This window comes from Musa acuminata, chromosome BXJ1-8 (assembly GCF_036884655.1).
Source record: "Musa acuminata AAA Group cultivar baxijiao chromosome BXJ1-8, Cavendish_Baxijiao_AAA, whole genome shotgun sequence".
Classification (NCBI taxonomy): Eukaryota; Viridiplantae; Streptophyta; class Magnoliopsida; order Zingiberales; family Musaceae; genus Musa; species Musa acuminata.
In genome coordinates, this window is record NC_088334.1 from 48631956 (window position 1) to 48655041 (window position 23086).

General features: G+C 34.5%; 2 protein-coding genes and 13 non-coding genes across 17 annotated transcripts; all 15 read right to left on the reverse strand.

The window, feature by feature from the left end:
* Positions 1-274: 274 nt before the first annotated feature.
* TRNAA-AGC (transfer RNA alanine (anticodon AGC)) lies at positions 275-347 on the reverse strand. Its single transcript has one exon. It is a non-coding gene; the product is annotated as a tRNA-Ala (tRNA).
* Positions 348-429: 82 nt separating this feature from the next.
* Positions 430-502, reverse strand: TRNAA-AGC (transfer RNA alanine (anticodon AGC)). The gene has a single exon. It is a non-coding gene; the product is annotated as a tRNA-Ala (tRNA).
* A 367-nt stretch (positions 503-869) lies between these two features.
* TRNAA-AGC (transfer RNA alanine (anticodon AGC)) lies at positions 870-942 on the reverse strand. The gene has a single exon. It is a non-coding gene; the product is annotated as a tRNA-Ala (tRNA).
* Positions 943-1309: 367 nt separating this feature from the next.
* TRNAA-AGC (transfer RNA alanine (anticodon AGC)) lies at positions 1310-1382 on the reverse strand. Its single transcript has one exon. It is a non-coding gene; the product is annotated as a tRNA-Ala (tRNA).
* Positions 1383-1464: 82 nt separating this feature from the next.
* On the reverse strand, positions 1465-1537 carry TRNAA-AGC (transfer RNA alanine (anticodon AGC)). Its single transcript has one exon. It is a non-coding gene; the product is annotated as a tRNA-Ala (tRNA).
* A 367-nt stretch (positions 1538-1904) lies between these two features.
* TRNAA-AGC (transfer RNA alanine (anticodon AGC)) lies at positions 1905-1977 on the reverse strand. Its single transcript has one exon. It is a non-coding gene; the product is annotated as a tRNA-Ala (tRNA).
* Positions 1978-2344: 367 nt separating this feature from the next.
* Positions 2345-2417, reverse strand: TRNAA-AGC (transfer RNA alanine (anticodon AGC)). The gene has a single exon. It is a non-coding gene; the product is annotated as a tRNA-Ala (tRNA).
* An 82-nt stretch (positions 2418-2499) lies between these two features.
* Positions 2500-2572, reverse strand: TRNAA-AGC (transfer RNA alanine (anticodon AGC)). Its single transcript has one exon. It is a non-coding gene; the product is annotated as a tRNA-Ala (tRNA).
* A 367-nt stretch (positions 2573-2939) lies between these two features.
* TRNAA-AGC (transfer RNA alanine (anticodon AGC)) lies at positions 2940-3012 on the reverse strand. The gene has a single exon. It is a non-coding gene; the product is annotated as a tRNA-Ala (tRNA).
* A 367-nt stretch (positions 3013-3379) lies between these two features.
* TRNAA-AGC (transfer RNA alanine (anticodon AGC)) lies at positions 3380-3452 on the reverse strand. Its single transcript has one exon. It is a non-coding gene; the product is annotated as a tRNA-Ala (tRNA).
* Positions 3453-3534: 82 nt separating this feature from the next.
* TRNAA-AGC (transfer RNA alanine (anticodon AGC)) lies at positions 3535-3607 on the reverse strand. The gene has a single exon. It is a non-coding gene; the product is annotated as a tRNA-Ala (tRNA).
* A 673-nt stretch (positions 3608-4280) lies between these two features.
* On the reverse strand, positions 4281-4353 carry TRNAA-AGC (transfer RNA alanine (anticodon AGC)). The gene has a single exon. It is a non-coding gene; the product is annotated as a tRNA-Ala (tRNA).
* Positions 4354-4435: 82 nt separating this feature from the next.
* TRNAA-AGC (transfer RNA alanine (anticodon AGC)) lies at positions 4436-4508 on the reverse strand. The gene has a single exon. It is a non-coding gene; the product is annotated as a tRNA-Ala (tRNA).
* Positions 4509-6821: 2313 nt separating this feature from the next.
* Positions 6822-11106, reverse strand: LOC103996042 (F-box/kelch-repeat protein At1g67480). Of its 2 annotated transcripts, XM_009416840.3 has the most exons (4): positions 11005-11106; positions 9111-9167; positions 8129-9012; positions 6822-7704 (listed from the first exon to the last, which is right to left on the reverse strand). In XM_009416840.3, exons 3-4 carry the CDS (start codon positions 8668-8670, stop codon positions 7077-7079), a joined length of 1170 nt encoding a protein of 389 aa, XP_009415115.2. In that variant the 5' UTR covers positions 8671-9012; positions 9111-9167; positions 11005-11106; the 3' UTR covers positions 6822-7076. The 2 variants fall into 2 exon arrangements, with proteins under 2 accessions (XP_009415115.2, XP_064936652.1); XM_065080580.1 differs by having other exon boundaries at positions 9111-11101.
* A 6252-nt stretch (positions 11107-17358) lies between these two features.
* On the reverse strand, positions 17359-18195 carry LOC135589204 (signal peptidase complex subunit 1-like). 2 transcript variants are annotated; one of them, XM_065081488.1, is made up of 2 exons: positions 18061-18195; positions 17359-17856 (listed from the first exon to the last, which is right to left on the reverse strand). In XM_065081488.1, the coding sequence occupies exon 2, from the start codon at positions 17854-17856 to the stop codon at positions 17569-17571; it is 288 nt and encodes a 95-aa protein (XP_064937560.1). In that variant the 5' UTR covers positions 18061-18195; the 3' UTR covers positions 17359-17568. The 2 variants fall into 2 exon arrangements, with proteins under 2 accessions (XP_064937560.1, XP_064937561.1); XM_065081489.1 differs by having other exon boundaries at positions 17997-18153.
* Between the last annotated feature and the right edge of the window lie 4891 nt (positions 18196-23086).

Genomic DNA, 23086 nt, shown 5'->3' on the forward strand with positions numbered 1-23086 from the left:
GGTATCGATCCCCGTACCTCTTGCATGTTAAGCGAGCGCTCTACCATCTGAGCTACAATCCCGATAGGGAGTTAGTCTCCTATTGAATTATTATTATTTTAATAAATAATAATATAAAAAAAATTACATGAAAAGAAACAGATGGAGATGCGGGTTATCGATCGAGCGCTCTACCATCTGAGCTACATCCCCGATTGATAGATATAGTCTCCAATTGGATTCTTATTATTTGAATAAATAATAATTTTAAGAAAAATACATGAAAAAAAACAGATGGAGATGCGGGGTATCGATCCCCGTACCTCTCGCATGCTAAGCGAGCGCTCTACCATCTGAGCTACATCCCCGATTGAAAAATATAGTCTCCAATTGGATTCTTATTATTTGAATAAATAATAATTTTAAGAAAAATACATGAAAAAAAACAGATGGAGATGCGGGGTATCGATCCCCGTACCTCTCGCATGCTAAGCGAGCGCTCTACCATCTGAGCTACATCCCCGATTGAGAGGTAAAGTCTCCTATCGAATTCTTATTATTTGAATAAATAATAATTTTTTAAAAAATACATGGAAAAAAACAGATGGAGATGCGGGGTATCGATCCCCGTACCTCTTGCATGCTAAGCGAGCGCTCTACCATCTGAGCTACAATCCCGATAGAGAGTTAGTTTCCTATTGAATTATTATTATTTTAATAAATAATAATATAAAAAAAATTACATGAAAAGAAACAGATGGAGATGCGGGTTATCGATCGAGCGCTCTACCATCTGAGCTACATCCCCGATTGATAGATATAGTCTCCAATTGGATTCTTATTATTTGAATAAATAATAATTTTAAGAAAAATACATGAAAAAAAACAGATGGAGATGCGGGGTATCGATCCCCGTACCTCTCGCATGCTAAGCGAGCGCTCTACCATCTGAGCTACATCCCCGATTGAGAGGTAAAGTCTCCTATCGAATTCTTATTATTTGAATAAATAATAATTTTTTAAAAAATACATGGAAATAAACAGATGGAGATGCGGGGTATCGATCCCCGTACCTCTTGCATGCTAAGCGAGCGCTCTACCATCTGAGCTACAATCCCGATAGAGAGTTAGTCTCCTATTGAATTATTATTATTTTAATAAATAATAATATAAAAAAAATTACATGAAAAGAAACAGATGGAGATGCGGGTTATCGATCTAGCGCTCTACCATCTGAGCTACATCCCCGATTGAGAGATAAAGTCTCCAATTGGATTCTTATTATTTGAATAAATAATAATTTTAAGAAAAATACATGAAAAAAAACAGATGGAGATGCGGGGTATCGATCCCCGTACCTCTCGCATGCTAAGCGAGCGCTCTACCATCTGAGCTACATCCCCGATTGATAGATATAGTCTCCAATTGGATTCTTATTATTTGAATAAATAATAATTTTAAGAAAAATACATGAAAAAAAACAGATGGAGATGCGGGGTATCGATCCCCGTACCTCTCGCATGCTAAGCGAGCGCTCTACCATCTGAGCTACATCCCCGATTGAGAGGTAAAGTCTCCTATCGAATTCTTATTATTTGAATAAATAATAATTTTTTAAAAAATACATGGAAAAAAACAGATGGAGATGCGGGGTATCGATCCCCGTACCTCTTGCATGCTAAGCGAGCGCTCTACCATCTGAGCTACAATCCCGATAGAGAGTTAGTCTCCTATTGAATTATTATTATTTTAATAAATAATAATATAAAAAAAATTACATGAAAAGAAACAGATGGAGATGCGGGTTATCGATCGAGCGCTCTACCATCTGAGCTACATCCCCGATTGATAGATATAGTCTCCAATTGGATTCTTATTATTTGAATAAATAATAATTTTAAGAAAAATACATGAAAAAAAACAGATGGAGATGCGGGGTATCGATCCCCGTACCTCTCGCATGCTAAGCGAGCGCTCTACCATCTGAGCTACATCCCCGATTGAGAGGTAAAGTCTCCTATCGAATTCTTATTATTTGAATAAATAATAATTTTTTAAAAAATACATGGAAATAAACAGATGGAGATGCGGGGTATCGATCCCCGTACCTCTTGCATGCTAAGCGAGCGCTCTACCATCTGAGCTACAATCCCGATAGAGAGTTAGTCTCCTATTGAATTATTATTATTTTAATAAATAATAATATAAAAAAAATTACATGAAAAGAAACAGATGGAGATGCGGGTTATCGATCTAGCGCTCTACCATCTGAGCTACATCCCCGATTGAGAGATAAAGTCTCCAATTGGATTCTTATTATTTGAATAAATAATAATTTTAAGAAAAATACATGAAAAAAAACAGATGGAGATGCGGGGTATCGATCCCCGTACCTCTCGCATGCTAAGCGAGCGCTCTACCATCTGAGCTACATCCCCGATTGATAGATATAGTCTCCAATTGGATTCTTATTATTTGAATAAATAATAATTTTAAGAAAAATACATGAAAAAAAACAGATGGAGATGCGGGGTATCGATCCCCGTACCTCTCGCATGCTAAGCGAGCGCTCTACCATCTGAGCTACATCCCCGATTGAGAGGTAAAGTCTCCTATCGAATTCTTATTATTTGAATAAATAATAATTTTTTAAAAAATACATGGAAAAAAACAGATGGAGATGCGGGGTATCGATCCCCGTACCTCTTGCATGCTAAGCGAGCGCTCTACCATCTGAGCTACAATCCCGATAGAGAGTTAGTCTCCTATTGAATTATTATTATTTTAATAAATAATAATATAAAAAAAATTACATGAAAAGAAACAGATGGAGATGCGGGTTATCGATCGAGCGCTCTACCATCTGAGCTACATCCCCGATTGATAGATATAGTCTCCAATTGGATTCTTATTATTTGAATAAATAATAATTTTAAGAAAAATACATGAAAAAAAACAGATGGAGATGCGGGGTATCGATCCCCGTACCTCTCGCATGCTAAGCGAGCGCTCTACCATCTGAGCTACATCCCCGATTGAGAGGTAAAGTCTCCTATCGAATTCTTATTATTTGAATAAATAATAATTTTTTAAAAAATACATGGAAATAAACAGATGGAGATGCGGGGTATCGATCCCCGTACCTCTTGCATGCTAAGCGAGCGCTCTACCATCTGAGCTACAATCCCGATAGAGAGTTAGTCTCCTATTGAATTATTATTATTTTAATAAATAATAATATAAAAAAAATTACATGAAAAGAAACAGATGGAGATGCGGGTTATCGATCTAGCGCTCTACCATCTGAGCTACATCCCCGATTGAGAGATAAAGTCTCCAATTGGATTCTTATTATTTGAATAAATAATAATTTTAAGAAAAATACATGAAAAAAAACAGATGGAGATGCGGGGTATCGATCCCCGTACCTCTCGCATGCTAAGCGAGCGCTCTACCATCTGAGCTACATCCCCGATTGATAGATATAGTCTCCAATTGGATTCTTATTATTTGAATAAATAATAATTTTAAGAAAAATACATGAAAAAAAACAGATGGAGATGCGGGGTATCGATCCCCGTACCTCTCGCATGCTAAGCGAGCGCTCTACCATCTGAGCTACATCCCCGATTGAGAGGTAAAGTCTCCTATCGAATTCTTATTATTTGAATAAATAATAATTTTTTAAAAAATACATGGAAAAAAACAGATGGAGATGCGGGGTATCGATCCCCGTACCTCTTTCATGCTAAGCGAGCGCTCTACCATCTGAGCTACAATCCCGATAGAGAGTTAGTCTCCTATTGAATTATTATTATTTAATAAATAATAATATAAAAAAAATTACATGAAAAGAAACAGATGGAGATGCGGGTTATCGATCGAGCGCTCTACCATCTGAGCTACATCCCCGATTGATAGATATAGTCTCCAATTGGATTCTTATTATTTGAATAAATAATAATTTTAAGAAAAATACATGAAAAAAAACAGATGGAGATGCGAGGTATCGATCCCCGTACCTCTCGCATGCTAAGCGAGCACTCTACCATCTGAGCTACATCCCCGATAGAGAGTTAATCTCCTATTGAATTCTTATTATTTGAATAAATAATAATTTAAAAAAAATACATGAAAAAAAACAGATGGAGATGCGGGGTATCGATCCCCGTACCTCTCGCATGCTAAGCGAGCGCTCTACCATCTGAGTTACATCCCCGATTGAGAGGTAACGTCTCCTATCGAATTCTTATTATTTGAATAAATAATAATTTTTAAAAAAATACATGAAAAAAAACATATGGAGATGCGGGGTATCGATCCCCGTACCTCTCGCATGCTAAGCGAGCGCTCTACCATCTGAGCTACATCCCCGATTGAAAGATATAGTCTCCACTTGGATTCTTATTATTTGAATAAATAATAATTTTAAGAAAAATACATGAAAGAACACAGATGGAGATGCGGGGTATCGATCCCCGTACCTCTCGCATGCTAAGCGAGCGCTCTACCATCTGAGCTACATCCCCGAGTGAAATAATCAAGTGGTCAAGATTATTTGTAGTTGATATCAAGATTCAAAATAACACGGTTCCTAATTCATAATATTAATTAGGAATTGAACAAAGGATCAGTAACTAAGCCCTAAAAGGGGCTTAGTTGTCTACCTTATCATTGTGATTCAGCAATCATATAAACTCTCAAAAGTGGATTATTTATCTGGATACTGCCTCGTGGATCCACATGTTTGGTATGCTTAAGTAGCTAGATATTGATGAGCAGTCTCAGTTCATTCATTTCTTGATAACCTCTGTTTGTTTTGCTGCCATATTGAAGTTATATTCATAATGATGATATGCTCTTATAGATGTCACATGTTCAAAACAGGGCTTTAATTTTGATATTTACAAATTGTTAGGACTGTTTGATAAGTCCCTGCTTCATCATATCCATGTCTCTCCTAACTGAACTTGTAGGATAATGGTTATCCTTTACATCAATCATCATCATACAATTTTCTGTTTGTAGCATCAGTATGCTGACTCTGAACTATTCAACAAATTAAGTGATCAGAATTTGAAGACTGGTTCATTCTTTATTGAACCTTTGGTAAATGATTTATGTCTTGTCAGCATTTCTGTTATGTGATCCATCCACTCATAGTCGGATTCTTTTCCATGTGTGGCTTCTCTCTGTTGACTCTAAATAAATGTACAACAAAGAAAGAATTATAAGTATAATTCTTTCTTGAATAATAGTAATAAGGTATTATTAGTCTAAAATCAAATAGTAGAAAAGAAAACTAAGATGAAAAAAAAATTATTGAACTTCTAAAAAAAATATTTACAAATCTTGAATTAATGTACATGTTGATATCACATATTTATAAATATAAGAAGTGGGGTGTATACCTCAACTGGTGACGCCGATGGAAGAAGGGAGAACCATTGGGAAGTATTAGTTGGCCCAGGGGATAAAAGTATGCTCCTGTTAAAAGCTGGGTTTGGAGTTGTTGTTATTGATGCCAACCTTTTTTCATCATTGCTGGATACTCAGTTGTCATCGGAAAGGAGTGTGTTTCAGATGATGTTTATCAGTATGATTCTCGGGTTAATAGGTATGTGATATGATTCTTAAACTTATTATGTGCATGTTTTTCTTATTCTAAATAAACAGTGACTGTTTTTTAACTGAATTCATTTATCTTTCCTCCGTGTATTATGATTGTTGTTGATATCAGCACAAGTAAATAATAATTGAGAGTGATAAATATATTTAATCTTAATCAGGAATCAAGAGCTCATAAGTTCATCAGATCGTTCTTAACTTTAGAGATGTTGTTTTGAAGCTCTTGAGTTTCGAAAGGATAAAATCGTACAGATACACCCATCACCTAAAATATATAATTCTTCACAAGTCTACGGATCGCACCAACGATGAACCGCATACATATTGATTTATCAAAAAAAAACTTCATAAACCATTGTCTCAATTTTTTTTATTTTTCTTGGACATGCAAAAGTAGTCAACGAGAAATTTGTTTACATTTCTCCAGTTTACAGTGATAAGAGTGAAGTCTTCTGTTTACATTTCTCCAGCTTATCGAGTGTCGAAGTTTATGACATAGACAGAAACAAGTGGACCTTAATCGAAAGCGAAGACATAGACAGAAACAAGTGGACCTTAATCGAAAGCCTTCGCTGCCCAAGGTGAGGTTGCTTTGCTTGCGACTTTGAAGGTAAGCTCTATGTCATGGGCCGGCGGGAGTTCTAACTTCACAATTGGCAGGCAGTTCCAGGTTTCTTGATGTGTACAATACGGAGCACATCTCATGGTGCGAAACGAAAAATGGCTGTGTTATGGTCACTGCACAAGCTGTGCTGAACAAGAAGCTTTTCTGTATGGAGTGGAAGAATCACATATTATGTGAATATGGTGTATAAATATATATATATATATTTGGAGAACATACAAACCATATTCACATATTGTGTTCTAAAGAGCTGCCAGAATTAGTAAGTGGAAGAAAAAGTTGCATTTCTGCAACCGGTGGACCTGATTCAAGTTGAAACTTTCCAGCAAAACACAATAGATACAGACTCTTCTAACGTTAATCTGGTTTGTAGTAAACAAAATCAAACAGCGCCAGTGCACGAATCACACCAGACATTCTCGAAACAAAGGTTTCAAGTAAAATTGGCTCTGCCGGGCACCCTACCACTTCTTATGCTGCTCTGCCAATCAGTTGATACCGTATTGCCATGGACTTGATCATTATGGCTAACACTGAATGGTAAATTACAGTTCTGGAGGACAATTAGGACCCATAAAGCAAAAGAAACTCGAGCTGCAAACAGATTCTAAATCAAATCGGTGTTCTGCGGTCACTTAATAATACAAAATAGAAGCATAAACAAATATTGGTAAGAAAGAAGAAGCAAATGTTACCAAGGTTTAACAAGTCATGCATTCCAGAGTTCATAATGGCTGGGACACAGGAGAATTCAAGTCTTGAATGCAATTCCACGTCGCATACAAACAGTAACAATCATTCACAAAACCCCAAGCAGCAGCAACATGCCCGATAATGTGACCCTTCATGTTTTGATCGTCACGCTGCACAAACACAACCCAGAAGGCTTAAGCGAAGTTGTTTTCCATTCAGATCCTACCGGAGCATCAGGATCATACAGCAGTGTCCGGTACCCAGGCACCTCCTTGAGTGAGAAAAGCAACAGCTTGCCTTCAAATATTCCCAAGCGGAATGCTATGGTCGAGCTCCCCGTAACAGGCACAGGGACCTTTTGCCATGAGTTGTCAGCTGGATTAAATATTGCCAACTTCCGCTGATTCTTCCACTCGATACAGAAAAGCTTTTTGTTCAGCATAGCATGTGCAGTGACCATAACACAGCCATTTTTCATTTCGCACCATGAGTGGTGCTCCGTATTGTACACATCCACAAACCTGGAATTGCCAATTGTGAAGCTAGAACGCCCACCCATGACATAGAGCTTACCTTCAAAGCCGCAAGCAAAGCAACCCCACCTTGGGCAGCGAAGGCTTTCGATTAAGGTCCACTTGTTTCTGTCTGGGTCATAAACTTCAACACTCGATAAGCTGTCACCATTAGAATCAAACCCCCCCACAGCGTATACAACACCATCAAGCTCAGAACAGGCAAAGTCACGGCGAGCAACGTTCATCTTGGCTAATGTGCTCCATCTGTAATAAAAGACTTAACCCTTATTACTGTAAACTGGAAATTTGCAAACAAATTCGTCATAGAAAAGATAAACCAATTATAGTTACAACAATCATTGGCTACTTTTGCAAGTCCAAGGAAAACAAAAATATTGATACGATGATCTACGAAGCTTACAATTACTATTTATTTGTGCTGATCCGAACAATCATAATACTGGGGAAAGATACACGGCTACATCTCATTAGTCAGTCCACCTAGTGGCCTAAAGCTGATTTTTACAAACTACTAGATCTGTAGCTTGGTTGGATTAATAACCTAGACCAAAGATAGGAAAAATGATTTTAAAAAGTCACTGTTTATTCAGAAACTTTGTTCAATAACGTCACTATGCAAGAATAAGAAAAACATGCACATAATATGTTTAAGAATCATATCACATACCTATTAACCCGAGAATCATACTGATAAGCATCATCTGAAACACACTCTTTTCCGATGTCAACCGAGTAGCCAGCAATGATAAAAAGGTTGGCATCAATAACAACAACTCCAAACCCAGCTTTAACAGGACCAGGCATTGGAGGAAGCACCATGCTTTTATCCCCTGGGCCAACTAAGACTTCCCAATGGTTCTCCCTTCCTTGGGCATCACCAGTTAAGATATACACCCACTCCTCAAGCTTTCCAGCCTCCTTTCTTATACCCAGGAACTCCTTACTTTTAATGAATGACCTCCATCTCTTGCAAACAGCACCCATAACAGGGAGGTAACTCCGAGGCACAAGGACAAGACAGAACTTAGCCACATCATCAGGTAAACCAGGAATAACAGGGTGGCATAAATACTGGGGTGGTTGCAGGGTGAACCCAGCTGAAACTTTCTGAGTTGCCAGGTTAGTTTGAACTGGAACATTCCGATGCACTTCCGAATCAACAAACCTTTTCCTGGCACCAACAAGACCAGGCATTGCTAAACTGGGCATTTTGAAAATGACTTAGATTTCTGAACTTCCTTGCTGGCCCAATCAAATCCTTGAGCAACTTGAACAATAATCAATATCGTTATAAGAAACAGCAATCTAGAGAGAAAGATTCGTGGTATCCATCATCTATAGGGATCTTAAGAGACAAAGGAACGAATGATGGCAATGATCCAAACAACACAGGTGCAGATCCCGAGGATGTTTTCTGTTTTACTGATGTTGTTCTGAATGCCATTCCACAGTTGCTGTTCTTTGGATAGTTCTTTCGAATCAACGTGCAGGCACTCTGCTCGAATTTGATGGCATATTTCTTGTTCTCTCCCCCAAACATCGCCCCGAAAACTATGAAATTGATTGAAAAGTGTAAAGATGTTACACACAGACACACAAGATATATATATATATATACAGGGATATGAAGAGAGAGTAGGAACAATTACCCAAGGCCATAAAACTTGAACGGCAGTTAACCAGCAGTTGAATCCATTTAGAGTCAACTGAAGCCACACATGGAAGAGAATAATTGTCAATTTTTTTTCTTTAACCTTCCAACTTTTCCAAAACATATTTCACAGAAACTACTTGCAAAATGTGAACGACAACTACGAGTGGATGGATCACATACAAGAAATGCTGGCAAGCCATAAATCATGACTGTATGCTAACAGAAATTATGTACCAAAGGTTCTTCAACAGGTCCAGAAGATCAGATATTATAACCTTTTTAGCATGTCATTACCCCAATGTACCATGAAAAGAAACTAAAATTTCTTCTCACCCGAAACACAAGAAAGAAAAAAATAATAATAATGAACCAGTCTTCAAATTCTGATCACTTAATTTGTTTAATAGTTCACAGTCAGCATACTGATGCTACAAACAGAAAGTTGTATGATAACGATTGATGTCAAGGATAACCATTATCCTATAAGTTCAGTTAGGAGAGACATGTATATGATGAAGCAGGGACTTATCAAACAGTCCTAACAATTTGTAAATATCAAAATTAAAGCCCTGTTTTCAAACTGTGACACCTATAAGAGCATATCATCATTATGTATAACTTCAATATGGCAGCAAAACTTTGGAAGAGAAGTTATCGAGAAATGAATGAACTGAGACAACTCATCAATATCTAGCTACTTAGGCATATGAAACATGTGGATCCACAAGACAGTATCTAGATAAATAACCCACTTTTGAGAGTTTATATGATTACTGCATCACAATCAACGATAAGGTACACAACTAAGCCCCTTTTAGGGTTGACCGTACACACTAAATTCCATAAGAATACATAAGCAAATTACTGATCCTTTGTCCAATTCCTAATTAATATTATGAGCGGTCAGTTTAAGTGAGAAAATGAATGCCGTAGAACGATATATCAGTTGATTTACTTCTGCAAGGAAATCCTAGCTGCTTCTAAGAACAAGACTCATCAGAAGAAACAATAATTTATGACTCAAACATCGTGTTTATATTCACACAAGAAAAAAAAGAATTCTTGAGTACATTGTAACCCATCCATTATTCTATGAGAAACATATCAATTTTAAACGATGAAATAGAACAAAGTACCCAAATTTTCATAATAGTTTCCAGAAGCATGTACCGGTAATGCCTACACCATTAGCCTGAGAAGCTTAAGGGTACATTATTCTGTACTACATAAAACTTAAGAACCTGAAGGCGCAAGTTTTTGGTTTATGGAAAAAAAAAGTCAAGTAATAAGCTTCATGTAGAAACTTAAAAGACTTTCTGCAGCAGCAGTTACCGGAAAAAGTTTTTAACCAAAACCTACTTCCTATCATACGCTCAACACCTCACAATTAGACAGCTACTCCTCCTCGTCCATGTCACAATTCTTTGATGCAAATGAACCAAAATAAACCAAATCTAAAAGAATATGACAAAACCAAAATAATCAACAACACATGCATCCAAATCTATAACAACTGGGGAAAAAGATGGAAGAATATGAACACAGCTTCAAAGATCCGAAATATTCACTCAGCAAAACAGATTTGCAATCGAATAAAACAAAATAAAAGGCACACGGAACGGAGGGGGGAGATCACGGAGAAAAAAAGAAAATCTTTCTTGGTGAGAACCCTAGAAAACCAAACCTGCTTGACAAATTTCCGAATAGCAAGATGAAGAAACAAGAAAAGATGGCCAAGAAAAGGGGGAAAAAAGTAAAGGAAACATGAAAAAGCGAAGACTTTTGGAGAAAATTTACGAATTCAAATAAACAAACAAAATTTGACATCTCCGATCTGTGACAGAGTGATGCAAACCAAAGAAAAAGGGAGGGAGGGCGATAAATTATACCCAAATCTGGATTTTAACCCGCTTATATTATGGGCAGAGAACGCAGAAAGAGCGAGATGGTTGGAGGAAGCTGAGGAGACAGAGAGGAGGAAAGAGAGGGGGAGAGACGTGAGTATTTAAAGGGAGAAGGAGAAGGGGAATTGTGAAGACAGGATAAGTGAACCCAAAAATAAATAAATAAATATTTATTTATTGCTATTATTATTATTATTATTATCATCTTTGAAGTCTTAAAAAAATCCCTCTTAGGAGATATTTTTTTCGAAAAATACCCCTCGTTTCTAAAATTTTCAAATAATATCTTATTTTTATATAATATTTAACTTTTTTTTGTTATGTATAGATCCACTCGATCTAGTTGTAATATTTTTTAAAATTATGTTTTATTGTTCAATAATACCCAAAAATACCATAATTTAATATTGTTATACAAATTTTTTTTAAAAATATATATATAATATTTTTAAAAATATAAATATTTTTGTACTATATTATAATTTTTTATATTAATGAAAAAATTATAATTGGACTTATTGCAGAGAGGTATTTCAAGTACTAGAAAAAAAAAGGGGGTATTATTTGGGAATTTTTGAAATATGGGGCACCTCTGGAAGTACAAGTTTTTTCTGAAAATTTACTCTTATTTTTTTTTGATATTTTTCATATTTTTTTTCAAAAAAGAGTGTGATTATTTATTATTATACAAAGCCTGTTATGACAATACTTGATCTGTTTTAATGCATTGTAATGATTATTATTATATTAATTAAAGTTTCACCAGCACTAAGATTTTAGTTTGATAAGATTATGGATGTCAACCTCCTAATAAGTAACTATATGAACTCAAAACCTAATTGACTTAAATATATCTCTAAGGGATCTTATGAGGTCATAAGGACATATTAATACTACGAGAATGTCATATAGTATATCTAAAATATTGATCTATTGATGATATACTAGTCGGTGAATGTTCAAATCCTCATCCGATATATTTGAATGTATTAATTAGATTTGCTTAGACGATAACAAACTTTGATGATTTAAGATAAAATCCTAAATCTCATCTTTGTCATTTATATATTTAAAAATAATAATAAAATGATTTAAGTTTATTTTATGTTAATAAAAAATCAATAATGATGAATCCAATTTGGATTTCTAGTTTTAATTCGAACTCATTCGCAATCCAATTAAAGATTTCCAACATAGATAGATTTGGATAGCCAATAATAATAATAATAATAATAATAATGGATATGAAACAAATCCAATTAAATACTATGAAACTTATTGACATCCCTTTTACTCTAAAAAAATAAGGAAGAAGAAGAAGAAACTGAGGGATGTGTGAAGTTTCCATGTTCTCTCGGAGTCATTGTGATCGAAAGTGATCGCCATAAAGTCGTGGAAAATACAATCAATAAAATACTCGTTAGTTGTTAAGGTCAATTGTGATCATATGGCATTGTAATCGATTAAAATTATGCTAAGAGTCAACATTGTCTACCTTTTCAATCTCAACACTCTTTTTTTTTTTTTATGATCTAGTTTTTCTTTTTAATTTATTTAGAAGACGAAAAACTTTCCATTCTTATTTGATGGTAAAAAGAAAATAAATAAATATATTGATCTACTAATAAATAAAAGAAATTGAAGATTCAATATCCAATCAAAATATTATTGGTTCGAAAGTGATGGGAAAGTTGTGTGACGAGACTCTGGTCACGACCAAATCGCATGCGAGATTTAGATTTTTTTTTTGTTTGTGACAGATTCAACGATAGGATGGCCTGATTGGATTTGGTTGTGTGATGAACATTTGCGACAATCCAAGTAATTATCCGAATGCTATCAATCTGATGATGTGTAACATATGGAATGTTTTTTACATGGGTATGATTCGCATGTCATGCAACATACTACTGTATAACATGTGAGGATGAAGCTTCCTAGTGTGGCAGGAGAGAAGATTTCACTATCTCTCACAGACCCAGTCAATCTTAACTTTGTCTTCTTGTCTGGACATGTCTATTGGCCAAAACAAAGAAATATAAATTTTTCTTCTTATTGTAAGAGCTCATGGATCATGTGAACTGAGGGACTATGACAATTAGGAAAGGTAAGGGGGGTGAATATGAGATTGGATAAGATTTTTATCAACTAAGTTGGCTGATATATACTAAAAGATTTTTAGAATAAAAATGTAAACCCCCTCAATAAAAAGCTAAATGATTAGGCATGATGTGATCACCATTTGAAACTTGTGATATGTAAATGAAGGAGATAAGCATACTTCTTATGCCTAATAATAGGAAGGGGACAAGGTTGAGATGAGAAGTAAACTCTTACTATAGTGGCAAGAAGATGAAGGAGTGTTCCTCTCCCTCTCTTATATAGTAAGAAATAAGATATGTATGGTTGGTAGGGTAGCACATCGCTCAAAATGAAGATGTTGATTTCAGGTTCTTGGAATTTGAGATATTTATTTATTCAGCCAACAATCTAACACACACAATTAGACAGACAGACAGAGAGAGAGAATTGAGACTGGATGGGGTAGGATAAGGATCACCGTGGAAGCTGACCTAAGAGAGAGAGAGAGAGAGAGAGAGAGAGAGAGAGAGGGAGGGAGAGAGGAGAATTTTGGCATGGATGGGGTGGGATAAGGATCACTGAGATAGCTGACTCGACAACACATTGGCCTTAATAACCCCTGCAATGCATGAAAACTTTTATAATAAAATATTTCCTTTTAGTAATTTTTAGACATTTAATTGGTGTACAAATCTTAAAGGAGGAGGATGAGAGGGGCAGCCGAGAAAGTTGAAACTAACAGGAACAAATGAGTAGAAAAGAGGATAAGAATGAAAGGGAAAGTGGCGGTAGAAAATGAAGAGAGAGAGAGAGAGAGAGAGAGAGATTGAAGTTATAAATTAGTGTATGCAAACTTGCCTTCAAAGAGAGAGAGAGAGATTGAAGTTATAAATTAGTGTATGCAAACTTGCCTTGCTTGAAGGCCAACAATTTTACTCTATGAAAATATACAAGTTCTTTTTTTTATGTCTAATGGGTTTAGGATATATATATATATATATATAACAGAGTTTTCACTTTGCATGGCTAAATCATTTTTTACAATGGAATTTAATTATTACAACAAAAATCATGAAAAAAAGTATATTTATTTCCTTATTATTTTTATTTTTATTGAATTTTTGGGTATTTTTCATGGCAAAGAACTTCCACTTATAATAAATATATTATTTTAAAATTATATCATCATCATCATTATTATTATTATTATTATTATTTACTGAATTATGAACCTTTTCTTTTCCCTGACAAAGAACACTTCCACTTGTACTTCATAGAATGTGTCAAACCTTGGCTGTCTATTCTTATGCACTTATTTTGCAATTTCAAGGACATTGAGTGGAAGGAGCACAGAGAGAGATGCATCATAATCACCATTCATTTTCATCAATAATGTCATCATCATCAATTTGCAATTTTGCTTGTTGTTTGGTGGGTACTACACCTACCACCAAGTCAAGGCAAGGGAGGAGGGTTGGCATGAGAGAGACATCACTTGGAGCTATAGATTTTGGTGTACCAAATTTTTACCATAAAATTACATGCTTTCACTAGAAAAAATAAATTAATATCATGGTCAATATCAAGCTATGCAAGCCCATAAATTTTTTTCATTTGAGGGTCTTTAATAATCAGACTAACCGATAAACAACGACGATAATAATAACAATAACAACAATAAGAGAAGAAAAAAAAATGCTTTCAACAACAATAAAATATTTCCAAAGTGATGGAAAAGGCTTTCAGAAAAATGCAGACATATCTTTAGAGAAGTATAAAACAAAATATATATAGTTGATAATGCTTTGCATTTCTTTATTTTTTTATTCAAAATAGATGAACACAGTCTAAGGGTCTCAAATAATGAAAAGAATTAACAAAAACAACAGCTTAAAATGAGAAACACTCTTCTCTGGGTAAGCCAGATAAACAAGTTGCAGCAATTACTTTCTACATAAATAAATGTGGTGTATAACCTTAGGCAACCACCATATGTCTAGTTTATTAAGATGGATTATGACAATAAACTGAAGGACAAGTATATACTTGGCTAAGGCACTTCTACATTGCTCCATGTCAACATGCTTAGGATAGAGTCCAAAAGACTACCATCCTTAGAACAAGGAGCTTCCATATCTTTACAACTGTAGGAACACCCAAACTGAGTACAAAATGAAGAATCCATGTCAGAAAACCATGAAGCTACACTAAATTTAGACCATCTGCATTGTGATTTGTTGCAACACAACTATTTGATCATCAAGTTTCATAACGATTACATATCACAAAACATTTTCCCCATCAAGAAAATAGTACCATTGCATCAGTATTTCCAAAGTATAGTGAAAAACTCATGCTAAATCAATGAATTGGATCAGACACAATAAATGTTGATTGAGAAAAAGCAATGAACAGAAAGTTTCATCAGCAACCGAGCTGCTGCATCATATGATCAAACTCCAGAATCCAATTTGGCTATGAACTCCAGTAAACATACCGTGTAAGAAGAACCAAAATTGATGTAAAGTTGACATAATTGCACAATTCACAATCAAGTAGAAACCAGTGTATGCTGTAATTAACATCAATAATTCAGGAAAAAGAACAAGAAAAATAAGATAAAATGCACATCGACCAGAACACCACAGACCCTACAACCAGGCTTGCCATGTAAAAAAGATAACATAAACCATTCAGTAAAAAAGAACAAGAAAAATAAGATAACATGCACATCGACCAGAACACCACAGACCCTATAACCACGCTTGCCATGTAAAAGATAACATAAACCATTCAGGAAAAAAGAACAAGAAAAATAACATAACACGCACATTGACCAGAACACCACAGACCCTACAACAATGGTTGCCATGTAAAAGATAACTTTAACCATTCAGGAAAAAAGAACAAGAAAAATAAGATAACACGCACATCGACCAGAACACCAGAGACACTACGACCATGCTTGCCATGTAAAAGATAACATAAACCATGCGCTCAAATTATAGAAGGCATTACCAAATCTGACATTTAAGAAAAAAACATACTAATTTTTTAATGAAACAACTCAATAAGTGAAGACACCACTAACTATTAGGAGGCAGGAAATCTTATAAACATGGTACCTAGCACCTTAGTTCCTAAAGATGAGAATACTTGGGTATTATTTTGTAAGGTTATATTTATGAAGATTGTAATCTAAATCCTAGATAACATATTATATATCATGTTTTCAGAATGAACACAACACTAACTATTAAAATATGGGAAAATTTGATTACATAGTAACTGGGTACTTAGCTTCTAATACATAGAAATATCTTACAGGTAATTCTGCAAGATCATAGTGGTGTAGATTACAGCCTATTAATCTATATCCTATAAAACCCAGACAGAAAAGGGAAGAAACACACATACATGCAAACTGAAAATTTTACCAAATAAATCAGTGGCAAATTTATCCATTTAAGTATAACTTGATAATAACCTAATATTGTTCCTTCGTACTAGCCTACAACAAAGGAAACCATTTAATCTTGTGTCTTAGATTACCTAACACTAGTAACCAAAATTATCTCTTTGATCACATCATTGAATCCATTCGAACTCCTTTTACAAAAATCAACAGCATTTATCTCTAAGAATTCCATCATAAGCTACTATTAAGTCAATAATACGAAAATCTCTACTCTTTTATCCATTTTTTCAAGCAATTGTTTTCAGATAAATCCTTTGGATATGCTTTTGGATCTTAGAATAACTTTAGAAAACCTTTTCGGATCTTAGAATTGGATATGCTTCTTGCTTCCTAATCATGAACAGTGGTTTTCTTGACATGATATTTCATTATAGACCACCAAAGAGAATTCGATCCCACTTCTGATAATAACTGAGAGAGAAAGAGTTTTGTTCCACAAAATGCATCTTGGTCATCATCATTTGTTGAAATTAAGAGGAAAGAGTCCAAATATATAAAACATGATTGTCAAACCTAGACCACTTCGAGGTTCAAAGGCAACAGCAATGCAAAATTAGAACCGAATATCACACTAAAATTTTGAAGACATGATCAAGTCATCAACCATTTCCATCCAGTGCATAAGAGCTATTTCACTGATTTTGTAAGGAGAACACAGATTTCCATTACTAGTTAACAAGGTGATATATGCTTTGCCTGCACATATGCTCACACAAGAAAAAAGAAACATATAATAAAGGAACTAATAGCATGGCATTTGGAGTAACAAACAAACGGTATAAGGAAAAGAAAGACAACATAAGGCTTAGCTAAAATACTTAGAAGTTTGAAGTATGAGTTAACCATTAGCTCAATGGATATGTGATGCTAAAGTTGCTTTGAGACAACATCACGGAAAGCATAAGGCACTGCCACAACATGACTCCGCAAATAGAATTCGAACAGCATAAGCCCCAATGACATGCTCATCGGTGCCAGAATACTGACTCCTACTTGTGCTTTGCTGCTTTCTTCTTGGAAGAAGCGGCAGCAGAGTTCACCTGTGGCTTCGGATGACGCTCCGCTTCGCTCGGATCCAACCACTTCAAGGGGTGGCGATTGAAGAAGGGCCAGTTGGGCACAGTGATCAGCGTAGTAAGCACGACTCCACCGGCGTATGCAAGCATCATCGTCCGAAAGGAGCCGATGGTGTATCCGACGCCGAAAGCAGCGACCGCCGACACGACGAGCATGATCTGCATCAGAATCTCCGCGCGCTTCTGCCCTTGCCAGTCCATCTGATAACGATAAGAAAACGCGCCCCGTGCGATCAGACCAAGGGGAAGAAGTTGCAACAAGCAAGAAAGAACACAAAGATCCAAAACTTTTCCGTTTCAAGAGATCTGTGAGTGAGGAAAAATGCCAGAAACGATCGAACCTGCAAACAAAACGCTGGATTTAAGATATTAGCGCGGAGAAAAAACGCTGGACAAATCAAGAACCTGATGAGATGGGAAGAAATAGATCGATCGGTCGCTCAGCCAAAACCCTAATCCTAATAATCCCCAAACCAGCTTCCCGATCACGAGAAATAGAGAGCGGCCGGTCGGGAGTGGTAACGTCACCGTCGGTGATTTATAGTTAAACCAGGGCCCAGCCCGAGACCTTCGTGGGTAGGCCTTATTACCCGACCCGACCCGACCCGACCCGAATCTGATCCGATTTGGGTCCGAAATTTCAGAATCCAACGATGATGTATTTAGTATAAACCAATTAAGCATCAGACATTTGAGTACGTATGATGAATACTCATGAACATTTGAATATAAAATTCGTATAAAGCGTTCATTTTTTTGTTTGAATGGGAGATTGCTTGTCAAGTAGATTTCTTGGTGTAAATACAATCACATTTTTTCATTCAACGTGGAAAATGTCGGTGATGTTTGAATCAACCTAACTAACTTGATTCGAGTAGAGGATATCACGAACATTCGATTGAATATTATTCTATACAAATATTGAGATTAAATAAAGTTCTTAATGATTAGGTCAACTATAAAATAAAAAATAAAAAATTTCGAGTAAAGAAGTAATTAATTTGACCCGATGAGCTTTTTTTTTCATTTAATATTAAAGATGTCGGTGATATTTGAATCAATCTAACTTGGTTCGAGTAGAGAATATCACGTATGTTTGATCGAATATCGATATACAGAAAAATGAAAAGTAAAAAATTTTGAGTAAAATGGTAATTGATTTAATCATTCAACGTGAAAGATGTCGATGATGTTTGAATCATCCTAATTTGATTTGAGTAGAGAAAATCATAGATGTTTACTCAGAATGTTGATCTACACAAAGATCAAAATAGAGTTCCTTATGCTTATATCAGCTACAAAATGAAAAATAAAATTTTTGAGTAATGTAGTAATTGATTTGACCCTATGGGCTTTATTTTATTCAACATGAAAGATGTCGGTGATATTTGATTCATTCTAACTTGGTTCGCGTAGAGAAAGATCCACGGATGTTGATCTATAAAATGAAAAATAAAAATTTTGAGTAAAGTAGTAATTGGTTTGGTCCGATGGGCTTTTTTTTTTAATATGAAAGATATGGATAATGTTTGAATCAATCTAATTTTACGAGAGAACATCATATACGTTTGATCAAATATTAATCTATACAAAGATCGAGATCATATGAAATTCTTGATGCTTAGTTCATATATAAAATAAAAAGTAAAAAATTTCAAGTAAAGTAATAATTGATTTGACCCAATGAGTTCTTTAATATTTAAAATGGAAGATGCCAGTGATGTTGAATCAGCTTAACTTGCTTTGAATAGATAAGATTATGAGTGTTCGATCAAGTATTGATCGACATAAATATCAAGATCGGACGAAGTTCTTGATGCTTACGCCAGCTACAAAACGGAAAGTAAAAATTTCTAGTAAGATAGTAATTGATTTGAGCCAATAGATTATTTTATATTCAACCTAACTTGATTTGAGTAGAGAAGAATATAATTCAACCTAACTTGATTTGAGTAGAGAAGAATATAGTCGGTGATATTTAATTCAACCTAACTTGATTTGAGTAGAGAAGAATATAAATGTTCTATCGAATATTGTTCTACACAAAAAATCGAGATCGAATGAAGTTTTTATGCTTAGGTTAGTTACAAAATAAATAAAATTTTTTTGAGTAATGTAGTAATTGATTTGACTCGATGGACTTTTATAATCGATTTAATATATTCTATGGGATAAAGAATATAATTTTTTTAAAAAATTATATTGGATTGATATCTATGCTCAACAATTGATTAGGTCATCAATCACGTCGGTCTGATTAGATTATCATTGTAAAATTTAATTATAAATAATAATAATAATAGAAAGAAAAAAAAGGGATTGTGGATCTTATTCAAACTTCTTTTAGATGGAAGACAAATTTAGAGATAGAGATAGACTTTTGCACTTGTTAGATGTTGACACGAATAAATGTGTTTATCAATCGAGAAAGTTTCTAAAGAGTTAGAATTACTTTTGCCTCTTTTGAGATGCACGAAAAATCTTAGAGATTGATGAAATATAATTTTTTTTTGAAGTAAACAAAGATAAAGGATGAGTTATGAGCCGAAAAAATCGACACGCGTAGCATTTACGTTCACAAACTTAGGGATTGGATACGTAAGGAAATAACAGTTCCTTACGGTGTCGTCGTCGTTTGTCACGAGACCGTACGACGTGTTCAATAATAGGAGGGAAAAATTGGGTGCTCTCTCCCGTCCATTAAATAAACGTTCTCAACGTGCATGCTTTAAATGTCAACAAATAGGCCTTTCTGAGCCGTCCGTTTGTCTGCCGCTTCTTCTTGTTTTTACCTCATTTAGTCAAAATCAGGTAATGACAGCTTCTGCCGTATCCGACTGGTGTTTCGGATGGCATGATTTAAAGCATCTTTTGCATGTGTTGATTGCCGGACATGTCTTTTTCTTCCTTTCTTTATTGGAATAAAGAAAAATAAAATAGATTAGAAGATGTGTCAAGGCACGAATCGTGTCCTCAGATGTATTTTCGATCTTATTTGCTCAAAAATACTGTAGCATAATATAATCGGGATGTCATTGTCTTGCGACTACGACGTGACGCCACGATAAGGACATCATTAATGTCGAAAAAGTGAAAATAATAAGAATAAAAAGAAGCAAAGAAAGAAAAAAAAGGAGAAAATTGTCTCCACAGGTACAAATGGAGATGGAAAGAGGAGTGTGTAGGGTTTCTTTCGTTAAGATAATATTGAGTTATGTATGAAGAAGTGTTGTGGCCAATATATTTAGATTATTGTAAATATAGGCAGAACCTCTACTCTTATATAATTATATTTGCACATAATAATTTTAAAAACAGTGTAATTATATTATGATTATACGATTTGAAGCTGACATTTTGGTAGAACGGTAGTGTTAATTTGAAATTTAATTTAATTTCAAATAGTATATTTTAATTTCAATAGTAATTAAACTGTATTTTTTATCGGTCATTGTCACCTTACTCATCCATCGTTTTCGTTTTCCTTTTCTCTCTCTCCGTTGTCTCTCCACTAGAGAGACAAGGCTTTGCAAAGATGACAAATGATGGACGAGATGGTATAGGCAAAGGTGACAAAAATAATTTGAATGTTTTTTAAATTATAAGATACTATTTTGAAAAAAAACGAAAACAAAAAATGAAAAACTCAACATAAAAGTCTTTTCTAGAAAAATCACTCTAATAAAATGGCTATGCTTACCGTCCGATCTCAAGGTTTCTCAAGTTATTGCATCGATAGGTCTCTTCGACGCATGAATGATTCCACTACTTTGGTACAAGAAACACAATACATCTCGCATCCAGCAAGGGATGGAGCGTAAGTACAAGCTGTGGGCGGACTACCAACACTAGTGCAAGTGTGGCAACAAAGCAAATGTTTCCATCAAGAATTACGGTCAAGTATCCCTTTTATAATAATAATAATAATAATAATAATAATAATAATAATAATAATAACAATAAATAAAAATCTTTTAATTTAAATTTCAAGGTCTTAATTTTGTTTTTTCCACATGAAAAATGATTTCGTTCTCCTTTATTGTTGTTTCTCGCTGTCCTCATATTGTGGGTGAACACAGGAAGCATGGCCACTAATTATCATCCTCTTTATTATTTATTATTATTATTTATAATTCTGAATTTTTGTTATAGGTGTTGGTTGTCGTTTTCACATATGATTAACAAATATTTTTAGATTTCTAAAGTCTATATGTCCGAAGGACTAGAAATTCTAAGACGAGAGTCATCAATGATGCAAGTAAGAAAATCTTAAAGATTAAAATTTGATTTTTCTATAAATATTTCATTATCTTTAGCAAGGAAATATAAAATATGATAAACCTTGATATTTAAATAAGGTTATATTTAAATAAGGTTATATTTTAAGTCATCTAGAGAGGGTTATCCTCTAAGATTTCTAAAGAACATGAGAGAGAAAAAATATAGATTTATGTTTAAATAGGGATAATTCAAGGATCATATAATTGACTTTACATAATAAAAAATCTAATTTTCTATGAAAGTAGGTGAGATTTGTTGAATCACATTAATCTTATATTGACTTTCTAGTATGTTATTAATTATTGATCTATAATTATTTTCTTTTAGTTTTGAAAAAAAAATTTTCCTTTTTGACATATCATTCATTAGTCGTGTGAAACGATGAAAAATAAAAATATATTTTATGATATCATCATTATTGTACCTGAATTCTTTCTTTTTGTTTTTTTTTGGGGCTTCTTTTTAATTTCTTTTTGAGTGGGCATATTTTCTATAGCTTCATCGAAAAGAATTGGCTTCTAATGGTCCATCATCGACTTGATAGCTTTCGCTCTCAACCACACCACAACTTGATATTTGTGGACTCGGATTTGAGGGATGGCCACCAGAAATCCAGAGTTCTATCCAGCATACATACTGTGGTGATTGTTGATCCAAATATGCGATGTTTTTATTTTATTTTACTTTATTTCTTCGGTATAAAATAAACCTCTGTAAAGAATAAAATTAAATTATAAGTCATATATATACATATTATATATACCCAAATTGAAATAAGAGACAGCTAATATAATCAAATGCGACTTCATCGAACATCGAAGATTAGTAGAAGTCATTGGGAATCTTGGCTAGATTAGGTGTATCCAATTGAGCTTTTGATCGAGAGCAGAGAAAAAAGATATGATAAAGAGGAAGAAAAGAAAGGATTGATTGCTTTTTAGACAGTGAATCTGACAGTAACTCTACTGATTCTAAAGATTAGAGTTTTGAGTTTCAGAAATAATTTTTGACCGAGTGTTTGAATAGGAGCGAAAGAAACAATAATAGTGATAATTAGATCAATTCAGGTTTAACGTCGAGGGGATAAGATAAAGAAAAGATGGATAGATTTCACGGATTAATCTTAAACTCTTTGGTCCCATACATTTTC